The 12018-nt window shown below is 53.0% G+C and overlaps 1 protein-coding gene across 1 annotated transcript in view; it reads right to left on the reverse strand.

The window, feature by feature from the left end:
• The window catches only part of si:dkey-82f1.1 (DENN domain-containing protein 2A), a 33060-nt gene that overhangs the window by 4586 nt on the left and 16456 nt on the right, over positions 1–12018 (reverse strand). Inside the window, exons 3-14 of the mRNA XM_062461057.1 lie at positions 10001–11032; positions 8068–8192; positions 6201–6316; positions 5583–5780; positions 5384–5477; positions 4368–4418; positions 3727–3914; positions 3356–3465; positions 2662–2731; positions 2298–2375; positions 2019–2159; positions 500–648 (exon numbers count right to left, since the gene is read on the reverse strand). Coding sequence (XP_062317041.1) covers positions 500–648; positions 2019–2159; positions 2298–2375; positions 2662–2731; positions 3356–3465; positions 3727–3914; positions 4368–4418; positions 5384–5477; positions 5583–5780; positions 6201–6316; positions 8068–8192; positions 10001–11032 — 2352 coding nt within the window. The remainder of the gene's footprint in view (positions 1–499; positions 649–2018; positions 2160–2297; positions 2376–2661; positions 2732–3355; positions 3466–3726; positions 3915–4367; positions 4419–5383; positions 5478–5582; positions 5781–6200; positions 6317–8067; positions 8193–10000; positions 11033–12018) is intronic.

Raw genomic sequence — 12018 nt, forward strand, 5'->3', positions numbered from 1 at the left:
TTGTGTCCTTGGGCAAGGCACTTCACCCTACTTGCCTCGGGGGAATGTCCTTGTACTTACTGTAAGTCGCTCTGGATAAGAGAGTCTGCTAAATGACTAAATGTAAACAAACATACGTGACTAAGGTTAAGGAAAGGGTGGCTAGTTAGAGTCCATCTGTACAAAACAAACAAACACAGCCTACCTGAGCTTGCCTGCACACACACACACACACACACACACACACACAGAGTCTACCTGAGCTTGCCTGCACACACACACACACACACACACACACACAGAGCTTGCCTACACACACACACACACACACACACACACACAGAGCCTACCTGAGCTTGCCTGCACACACACACACACACACACACACACACAGAGCTTGCCTACACACACACACACACACACACACACAGAGCTTGCCTACACACACACACACACACACACACACACAGAGCTTGCCTACACACACACACACACACACACACACACACACAGAGCCTACCTGAGCTTGTCGGCGGTGAAGATGACCCTGCGCTCCAGCAGCAGAGAGGCAAACACCTGCAGGAGCAGACGCAGGCTGAGGGAGGAGAAGAGACACTCGAAGTCCACGTGCTCCAGGCGAGAGTCAGAGGGACGGCACAGCTGGATCACCTGGGGGAGAGACAGAGAGAGTCAGAGGGACGGCACAGCTGGATCACCTGGGGGGGGGGGGGAGAGAGAGTCAGAGGGAGGGCACAGCTGGATCACCTGGGGGGGGGGGGGAGAGAGAGTCAGAGGGAGGGCACAGCTGGATCACCTGGGGGGGGGGGGGAGAGAGTCAGAGGGAGGGTACAGCTGGATCACCTGGGGGGGGGGGGAGAGAGAGTCAGAGGGACGGCACAGCTGGATCACCTGGGGGGGGGGAGAGAGAGTCAGAGGGACGGCACAGCTGGATCACCTGGGGGGGGGGGGGAGAGAGAGTCAGAGGGAGGGCACAGCTGGATCACCTGGGGGGGGGGGAGAGAGAGTCAGAGGGAGGGCACAGCTGGATCACCTGGGGGGGGGGGGAGAGAGAGTCAGAGGGAGGGCACAGCTGGATCACCTGGGGGAGAGACAGAGAGAGTCAGAGGGACGGCACAGCTGGATCACCTGGGGGAGAGACAGAGAGAGTCAGAGGGACGGCACAGCTGGATCACCTGGGGGGGGGGGGGGAGAGAGTCAGAGGGAGGGCACAGCTGGATCACCTGGGGGGGGGGGGGAGAGAGAGTCAGAGGGACGGCACAGCTGGATCACCTGGGGGGGGGGAGAGAGAGTCAGAGGGACGGCACAGCTGGATCACCTGGGGGGGGGGGGAGAGAGAGTCAGAGGGAGGGCACAGCTGGATCACCTGGGGGGGGGGGAGAGAGAGTCAGAGGGAGGGCACAGCTGGATCACCTGGGGGGGGGGGGGAGAGAGAGTCAGAGGGAGGGCACAGCTGGATCACCTGGGGGAGAGACAGAGAGAGTCAGAGGGACGGCACAGCTGGATCACCTGGGGGAGAGACAGAGAGAGTCAGAGGGACGGCACAGCTGGATCACCTGGGGGGGGGGGGGGAGAGAGTCAGAGGGAGGGCACAGCTGGATCACCTGGGGGGGAGAGAGAGAGAGTCAGAGGGACGGCACAGCTGGATCACCTGGGGGGGGGGGAGAGAGAGTCAGAGGGACGGCCACAGCTGGATCACCTGGGGGGGGAGAGAGAGAGAGTCAGAGGGAGGGCACAGCTGGATCACCTGGGGGGGAGAGAGAGAGAGTCAGAGGGAGGGCACAGCTGGATCACCTGGGGGGGGAGAGGAAGAGACATAGAGAGCAGAAGTGATTAAAAGAGCAAAACAAAGGATTAAAAGCCAGACAGACTGCTTTCCGCACACTTAAATCACTCAGAACATTCAGACCTCCAGTCAAACGCATTTCTAAACTCCGGATTCCATCTCCATGTCACGCAGCATTGGCAGGGGAAGTGTGGATACCTTCCCCCTGCCCCCTCTCTGCTCTGTGCTGCCTCACCTCAGTCCCAGAGCCTGGCAGGAAGTTCTTCACAGTGATGGTCCTGCCAGGAGCAGGGAAGGGAGCCTCCATGATGCCTCTCATGAAGGGCTGGACCAGGGCTGGGGAGATGGCCCGCCTCTTCTCCACCTCGTCCAGGATCTGCACACGCACACACGAGACACACGCAGCTCAGACAACACTAACCCTAACCCACATGACAGACGTGTTGTCCTGTCAGTTCTGCATTCGGTGTGTGTCTGCTTGGTGTGTCTGCTTGTTATGCGTGCGTGTGTGTACCTTTGAGAAGAGCTCGAAGCAGCCCAGCCGGCTGATGATGCAGTACACCTCCGGCAGCCTCCGGCCCTTCCCACTGGGCTGTGAACACACACAGCACACACAGCAGGGAGCGTCACACAGCGGCAGGGTCACAGCTCACTACTCCAGGGCTCCGCAGGCAAAGCAGTGTTTTCCCTCTCAGTTACAGGGCCTCGATAGTGTGGTGGGGGAGGAAGGACACTCATTTCCACTTCCTGTCGCTATCATTCAGCTGAAGGACACTCAGGCTATATAGAGTGTTTATACACTAAGAGGTACGGCTTATCAAACCATTTCCTGTCATTATTATTAAGTTGAAAAGAGCACAGCGGAAATGTTAGCCTACCAGCAGACGCCGACAGTAGCCGAATCTCCTGCTTCCATCCTCCCCGGTCAGGACAAAGGAGAACGTCTCGCTGGAAAGAAACATCGCTCAGAGTTTGGAAATGATTCGAACGACGGCGCAGTAAAACTCCTAACAAATGAAGTGAGATGTTGTGGAAGAAAACAGACATTGTTGGGGGGTTTCTGGACTGTGGTTTGCTGGACTAAAGCAACAGGAAGAAGGACTGGCTGTGTTTTTTGTGCTGCAGAAGCCCCTAAGGTGACACACTAAGACAGGCAGGTGTGTATCTGGGGGCTTGGCCGACTTGTGCAAGCGTTCCCCTGGCCCTCAACCTTCAAACATTTACCACCAGGTAATTATTACCCGTCAGCCTCAAGACACATACAGCCACTTCAGGGAACAAAGCAGCCCTTCATGAGCTGAGCACGGCAGGCGCTAACTCATAAAGCCCATGTCAAGCAACACTAGGTGTGGACGTTTTATAATGTAGCACATCAGGTTTCCAAGGACGCTAAAAACACCTATTAGCAAACTAGCATCTCATTCAGCACGTGTCAATGCCAATGTCTCCCTGTGTTGAGAGCCGTTGCCACTTAGCCAGAGGGCTAACAGTCGTTTCGAACCCCTTTTGACTTTCCCCCTTTTCTGGGCTTGTGGCGGTGGTAGTAAATCTGTCTGCAGGAGAGGCTGTTACCTGGGGAAGCTGTCGACTGGAGCCCAGTCTTTGGCGTCGGGGAAGCAGAACTGAGGGATGACCTTTAGCTGGTCCTCGGCCTCGCGCATGAACTTAAAGCTCCTCTCCAGCTACGAAGGGGAATTAGCGAAGCATAAAAACAAACCGTGAGCAGATGTTTCGTATGCATCAAAGGAATTTGTCTTGGAACTTCACGTGGCTGATAATCATAATAATAATAATTAAAAAAAATAAACTAATGTAATGCGTTTTATAAAAAATATAAAAAAGAAATGAAACAAATGATGTGAAAATGTGTATTTGTTAAATGACTTAATAATGAAGAATGGATTTTGTAGGATTGCTTCTGTGTTGTGATTCTGTGACCCTACCTTCAAGGGGAACTGTTGTGTGACCTCCGGCAGGTAGGGGGCCCCAGCCTTGGGCTTGTGGAGAGCCACCACTAGGAAGTACTCAAACAGCTTCCTCTCCTGAACATCCAGCAGGTCTCGATCCAGCGTCCGGAACCGACTCGTCTGCCTCAACATGGACTGGACCGACACCAGGCGCTGGCTGTGGGCTGAGACACACAGGGGTGAACACACACACACTGAACACACACACACTGAACACACACACACTGAACACACCCAGAGTGAACACACACACACTGAACACACCCAGAGTGAACACACACACACTGAACACACACACACTGAACACACACACACTGAACACACCCAGAGTGAACACACACACACTGAACACACCCAGAGTGAACACACACACACTGAACACACACACACTGAACACACACACACTGAACACACACACACACTGAACACACACACACTGAACACACCCAGAGTGAACACACCCAGAGTGAACACACACACACTGAACACACACACACACTGAACACACACACACACTGAACACACCCAGAGTGAACACACCCAGAGTGAACACACCAGAGTGAACACACACAGCATTCAGGCTCCCCAGGAGAAAAGCACCGCCTCTCTCTCCTCACCTTTCAGTTTCTCCTCGGTGTCGCTCTCAGACTCGCTGTTGTCGTCCGTCACTGCATGAACAAAAGAAAGACAGCAGAACTGAATATGAAGAATGCATTCAGGCTTTTATCCAACGCAACATGAACAGGGGGGAATTGAACCTGTGACCTCTAGAGGCCTCCAAAGTCAATTGCTCCACCGTTGAGCTGAGCCCGTCCCCGTTAAACTTTAGGAGCGAGCAGAGTCATGAGGCAGGGTCTCCATGGTTATTTCACGTTCTGTTTATCGCTGCATCGTTGTTCCACCATTCGCTGGATAAACAGGTCAGACGTAACTGGGCCTAGAACCTAAATGAGCCTGAGGATAAGTGGACACACATGGGGCAACTTTGTGTCTCACGGAGTCGTAGAGCTCGCCGTCCACGCTGAGGAGTTAAGACGACGGGGAGTTTAGAGGGTGGAGGAGGGAGGGAGGGTGGAGGGAAGGAGGGTGGGTGGAGGAGGGAGGGAGGGTTAGTGGAGGAGGGAGGGTGGGTGGAGGGAGGGAGGGTTGGTGGAGGAGGGAGGGAGGGAGGGAGGGAGGGAGGGAGGGTGGAGGGAGGGTAGGGAGGGTAGAGGAGGGAGGGAGGGTTGGTGGAGGAGGGAGGGTGGGTGGAGGAGGGAGAGTGGGTGGGTGGAGGAGGAAGGGTGGGTGGAGGAGGGAGAGTGGGTGGGTGGAGGAGGAAGGGTGGGTGGAGGAGGGAGAGTGGGTTGGTGGAGGAGGGAGGGTGGGTGGAGGAGGGAGAGTGGGTGGGTGGAGGAGGAAGGGTGGGTGGAGGAGGGAGAGTGGGTGGGTGGAGGAGGGAGGGTAGAGGAGGGTCACGTTGCAGGTATCTGGCCCCTAAACACCACCACCATCCACCCCCCACCACGGACCCCAGGAAGACTAGCTGTCATTACATCAGCTAATGAGGATCCTAATTAATAATAATAATTAATCCTAATTAATAACACAAATAATACCCCCCCCCCCCACCAGGGCAGTGGTAGCCTCTCACCCCTCCCCGAGCTGGCCTCGGTGGACTGGGACACCCTCTTCATCCTCTTCTTCCCTCTCCTGGCCTCGAACACACCGTTGATCTTCAGCACCATCTACAGATGGACAGACACAGCAACACCTCCAGAGGGGCCGTCCACAATCCCCCCCCCCCCCCCCCCCCCCCCCGACATCTGTGGACTGGGTTCGTCCCTGAGTACCTTGGGGATTTTGCGGCGGCGGCGGTTGCAGGGGTCTCCTGAGAGGCAGGGCGTGTCGTCGGGGCTGCTGGGCGTGGAGGGGGGGCTGGTCCGGGACGGCGAGGACACGCCCACGTCGCGGTTGGTCTTGCGCAGCTCCAGAAGCTTGAAGCTGCGACGCTCTGAGTTCTGCCTGAAGAAGCCTGGTTTACAGGAGAGCTGGAGGGGGAAGACCAGGGTGGAGGAAGACCAGGGTGGAGGAAGACCAGGGTGGAGGAAGAGGAGGGTGGAGGAAGACCAGGGTGGAGAAAGACCAGGGTGGAGGAAGACCAGGGTGGAGGAAGAGGAGGGTGGAGGAAGACCAGGGTGGAGAAAGACCAGGGTGGAGGAAGAGGAGGGTGGAGGAAGACCAGGGTGGAGGAAGACCAGGGTGGAGGAAGAGGAGGGCGGGGGAAGACCAGGGTGGAGGAAGAGGAGGGCGGGGGAAGACCAGGGTGGAGGAAGAGGAGGGTGAGGATGTGTTTACGTACCGTCAGACGCTGAGACTTTCTGACGAGAATGACTCGACTGAGGTGAAGGGGTTCAAGGGGAGGTTAAAGAGACCTCTGATGTCATGCTGATGGGTTCGCCGCAGGTTACCTTTGTTGGGGTGTCTGGAGCCGGGGGCGAAGGGGGGAGGGGCGAAACGCACTTGTTTCCAAGGCAACTTCTCTCGAACTCTATATCTTCATACGGGTTCTCCTTCGACGGAGGGTCTTTGGATGGAAACACACATGAACAAAGTTGAGTTAAGAACTCTCTCCCCACGTCAGCTGTCATTTTGACATTTTAATTTTTGTTTTGCCTCACTAGCGGCTCCAGATGTACGGTGACCTGCCAGAGGCAGCTCTTCCACAGTCAGAGCTCATATTTCACTGTGATTTGCTGCACCGGCTAGCAAGAGCGGCTAACGATACAAGTAACTTTATCCACCCTCGGCTCCGAAGCAGATAAGAGAGAATAAGTCCCATTTTCCACAGTCAACCCTTCTTTCTTTCCCCTGCTTCTCTCGTCCTGCCTCGAGGCGATCCATCCACCAGATGCACCCTTAAGGACAGGAACGTCCAGTTACTCTACACAGAAAAACTAGATATCAGCACTCACTGCTTGGCCGCGCTGTGAGGTACTTGCTGATCTGTGTGTGTGTGGTGTGTGTGTGTGAGGGTGAGTGAGTGAGTGTGATGTGTGTACGGGGTGTGACTTTAGACATCAAGAGATGTGACCATAACAAGTTCACGACCGTTTTTGAGTTTGTGTCATTCCTAAGGGCTCTAGAGTGCTACTTATCCCAGAGGACCCCAGAGAGCCTTCAAACTACATTACCCATGAGGCCCTGGGGCTTTGGTTGACCATGTCTGAGAATCCCAAAGTACAGTGGTACTGTAGCAGCAGACAAACTGCAAACTAAATCAAAACAGCAGCAGAAACAGCAGCACACGAGAGGAGACACAACATCATAGTTACAATTTAGATTTACAGCGCTGACAAAAGAACATTTATTTTGAACTCTTGAGAAGCGGTGAAGAGAGTAGGAGATTAGATAGGGGTTCTAGTTTTGTGACAACTAAGCCATTCATATACCCCCCACCGAAAAGACAATGACTACACTACGTCAACTTAGACCTCACACACACAGACACTCACACGCACATGTAGGGAAAGTAAACCAGCGTTGCTGGAGGTGGGGCTAGGAAAACACAGCAGCCAATAAAACTGGGTTGTGGGGTTAGGATTTCAGGCATCATAGCTACCTCTTCTAAATGACAATGCTGAGTTAAGAAAGCACAACCTCACGTATTCATCAGCATCATGCAGCAACAGGGACTTTCTGCCTTGCCAGCACTGCAGGTCAAACTAAGTTATAGCAACACCAGCTGCAGCGATGTAGCGGGGGGGGGGGGGGGGGGGGGAGCTGTGTGCACTACTAAAAGCATTACATAAAAAAGGTATTATGTAAAAAATAAAAAAATTATTAAAATGGCCATATATGGTGCACCACAGTGGCTCACAGGGTAGAGCACGTATCATGTTGGCCTTAACGCCTTGGCCTAGCGACAGAACCACTTCTGTGTATCAACAGCACCACTTCCTGCGTATCGACAGAACCACTTCCTGCGTATCGACAGAACCACTTCCTGTGTATCGACAGCAGAACTTTTTGCGTATCGACAGAACCACTTCCTGTGTATCGACAGCAGAACTTCTTGCGTATCAACAGAACCACTTCCTGTGTATCGACAGCAGAACTTCTTGCGTATCGACAGAACCACTTCCTTTGTATCGACAGAACCACTTCCTGCGTATCAACAGCACCACTTCCTGTGTATCGACAGAACCACTTCCTGCGTATCGACAGCACCACTACCTGTGTATCGACAGAATCACTTCTTGCGACAGAACCACTTCCTGTGTATCGACAGCAGAACTTCCACTGAGGGGAGCGGAGGGTTAGGGTAAGGAGGGTTACCTAGGATGTCTTCATAGACGTTCTCCTCTGAGAGCGTGCGTGCGAGGCCCAGACGCGACTGGTACCAGTCCACCCTGCAGCCCTCCGACGACGATCGCAGCAGGTCTTCAAACTCGTACGACTTCCTGTTGGAGAGGAGGACAGACAGGTGAGGAGGGGTGATCTACTGTAGTGGTGATATACTGTAGTGGTGATCTACTGTTATGGTGATCTACTGTAGCGATCTGCTGTAGTGATCTACTGTAGTGGTGATCTACTGTAGCGATCTGCTGTATAGATCTACTGTAGTGGTTTACTACTTTAGTGATCTACTAGGGTGACCAGACGTCCTCTTTTACCCGGACATGTCCTCTTTTTGAGACATAAAAAATGCATCCGGCAGGGATTCCAAAATTGTCCGTGATTTTGCCTCGTCTACTATTAGGCCCTTACAAGTTTTGGAAAGAGTATCTCCCTTACGTTCCACCTTCTTGCGCGAGCTCTGACTGTAGAGAGAACTGTCAATTTGATCAGATAGTGCGGCATGCAATACACGACCAGCACCCCCCCGTCCCCCGCCCCCGTCGACGCAAAGTGTCCTCTTTTTCACCAACTCAAATCTGGTCACCCTAGATCTACTGTACTGGTGATCTACTGTAGCGATCTGCTGTAGTGATCTACTGTAGTGGTTATCTGCTGTAGTTGTGATCTGCTGTAGTGGTGATCTACTGTAGTGGTGATCTACTATAGTGATCTACTGTAGTGGTGATCTGCTGTAGTGATCTACTGCAGTGGTGATCTGCTGTATTGATCTGCTGTAGTGATCTGCTGTAGTAGTGATCTACTGTTGTGATCTACTGTAGTGGTGACCTGCTGTAGTGATCTACTGTAGTGGTTATATAGTACCACTCCAAAAACTCCATATCAGTTTTATAGCACAACCCCTGCCAGAGACAGATTATCTGGTTTCAAACCAAATGATCTACATGTGGTAACAATATAAACTCAACCCAGGTCGACCTAGAAGGCTGTAAGAAAACCTTGCAAAACATTGGAGAGATTTTCAGAGTTTGCGTTTCTTTGTTAGTGCAGGAATAAAAACATATTTTTCCCCACATGTCAAGATTGCTTCCTCCTTTACACTGAGAACAAGCTGGAGTATTCTACCAGAAAGTAATGTTAGGAACATGGGAATAGTCACACATTACCTCTGATCTAAGAGTCACTCAAGCAGAGCAGCATCTGCAAACTGAATTAAATGTAAATAAAAAGTACAGTGTATAAAAACACTAACATGAAGCTCTTTTCTTCTCAGGGAGAGTTTTGGCTGATTGTCTCAAGTGCGCATTCCTCCGTTCCAAGCAGTGACCTCACTTTCAAGAACGCTGTACAAACTATGAGGATGACATCATCACCTCAGTGATTAACAGCAGATGTGCTTTGCGAGAGCTACTCTGATTTCAACATATTGGGAGACATCCAAGAAGGGTGTATTAGTCGCTGAGAAGAATTGGGATTCCAGTCTTGTAGTGACAGCACAGGGGATACACAGTCTGTCTGGGTGTGCTGTAGGTGTGCAACACATGGGCGCAGCAGAACAACTTGATCCATTCATCTGTGCAAGCAAACATGCAGCTACAGTAACAGCTACTACTACAAACTATAACGATTTCCCAAACAGCCATCGTGTACATTTACCATCACAGCACAGAGAGATGCAGTAAAAGTATGGTTCTAACACTAACATTAACCCCGACTGTGTGTGTGTGTCTCTGTGTGTGGGTGTGTGTTTGTGTGTGTTTGTGTGTTTCTCTCTCTGTATGGATGTTTGTCTGTGTGTGTTTTGTCTTTGTGCTAGTGTTTGAGGGCATCTGTGTGAATGCATCTCTGTGTGTGTGTCTGTGTGTGTTTGCATGTGTGTGTGTGTAACAGTACGATCCTAGCGGTGTCTCACCTGTTGTTGCTGTCTCTGTTCCTGTCCGCCCAGGGCCTCCTGCACCCCCCTGGAGGTGGGCAGGTGGGCAGAGGGGGCGGGGGGATGGAGGGCAGAGGGGGCAGGTTCCTCCGTCCCTTCCCCAGGCCCGGGCCCGAGGCGTGGGCAGGGCCGCCGGGCGGGGTGTGGTGCTGGAAGGTGCGCTGGGGCTTTGGTAGAGGGTTGATTGAGGGAACGCCCGGTTCAGTGTACACGTTCTCAGGGTCCTCGCCCTCCCGGCGCCTCCTCCGAGTGCCCGCGGGCCGGACCACGTCCAGAGTCCCGAAGATGGGCTCGTTGGCCCTCCTCTCAGCCTCCTCCTGCTCCTCCTTCGACGGAGGGCTGAAGTAGTTGCCAGGCAACACCAGGGAAGGCTTGGAAGGACCCTCCTTCATCGCCTGCTCCAGTTTCTTAATGTGAGTCAGAACTGACTTCTTATCCTGAGGGGTCTCTGTGAGTTTTCCACTAGGACCTCTCTCCAGGATCAACTCTCTCTCCCTGGAGGGGCCTTCTGGGGACTTAGGCCTCAAATCCCCCAGCTTTCCTGAGTTCTCCTTCCCAGAATCCTGCCTCTCCCAGCCCGCGAACCTCTTACTGTCCGTCCTCTGGACCTCCGAGGTCTTCTCCTTCCTCCTCGCCGTCTCCGCGTCCCTCTGTCCCGGGGTCATGGGGGACGGCTCCGTGGCCAGGGCAGGAGGGTCCTGCTTCTTGCCCTCCCACTGGGAGATCTTGTCCCGGATGCTGGCGGAGGTCTTCAGGGCTGCGGGGGTCCTGGTGAGCTTGGCGGAGCCCCCTAGGCCGTTCTCCGTGGCGGGGGAGCGCGGGTCGGCGGTGGTTGCTCTCTTGTGGGCCAGCATGGTGCCTGGGGAAGGAGCCAGGCCGTCGGCCAGGCCGGGAAGGGGGGAGAGGGGGCGCTTGGGGGCAGATTCCCGGGGACAGGACTCCCGGGGCGCGTCCGGCCGGCGGGCAGACAAGGTAGGAGCCTCCCCTAACTTCAATCCACAACACTGGAGCCTAGAAACACACACACACAGTCAAACACACACACAGTCAAACACACACACACAGTCAAACACACACACACAGTCAAACACACACACACAGTCAAACACACACACACAGTCAAACACACACACACAGTCAAACACACACACACAGTCAAATACACACACACAGTCATGTAACAACTTATAATGAGTAGTTTACTTCTAGCAAGAAGTCGGTTGTTTCTCTACACTATAATTGTCAACACTGCTGGTCCTTATTTGAGAAGCTCTGCTCCATATAACCACTTAACCTGAGGCTCAGATGGATTCTTGGTTCATGGAAGAAACTGGTCGTAGGAATTCTTGTAAAAACAAAATACAGGTCATTCCTCAGTCACGACTATTTGACCTCCAGCTTTTAGGTCAAAGTTTACTAGCTGAGCTATTTCTGGTAAAAGGGGGGAGGAGGGTGAAAAAAGAGTAGATGTGCATCTGGTCTGGAGACAAACGCAGGAAACATGGCAGTCCAGTCTGATGACACTCTGTGTGACAACTGGAAAGGTTCGCAATCATGAGGACATCGCTAGACCAATGACCTACACCGCTACCTACAGGGCAAATATTTTAGATTGAAAAAGAAAGGTTAAAAAATATATAGATATATATATAATACACTGCTCCTTTGCAAAAATAAGTATAGGTTTTTATTAGTTTGATCAGTCCAACTCCCTCTCCCACTTAGGTTTAGGCTTCAGGTTTTATGAAGCGTGGAGGAACGTAGGAGAGAAACTAGGCTAGACCCCGGCGCCAAGAAAAGTAAAACAGGAGTACAGAAGGGAGGGGGGTGTAGGGGGAGGAGAGAGGTGTAGGGGAGGAGAGAGATGAAGGGGGGGAGGGGAGGATGTAGATCAATAATAATTGTGCTCACGGAGGAAGTGACCTAGGGCTGCGTTTCCCGATAACGATGGATCGTAGCAACGATCGAGCAAAATAACGATTTCTTACGTGCGTTTC

This window comes from Osmerus eperlanus, chromosome 5, assembly GCF_963692335.1.
Source record: "Osmerus eperlanus chromosome 5, fOsmEpe2.1, whole genome shotgun sequence".
NCBI classification, from domain to species: Eukaryota; Metazoa; Chordata; class Actinopteri; order Osmeriformes; family Osmeridae; genus Osmerus; species Osmerus eperlanus.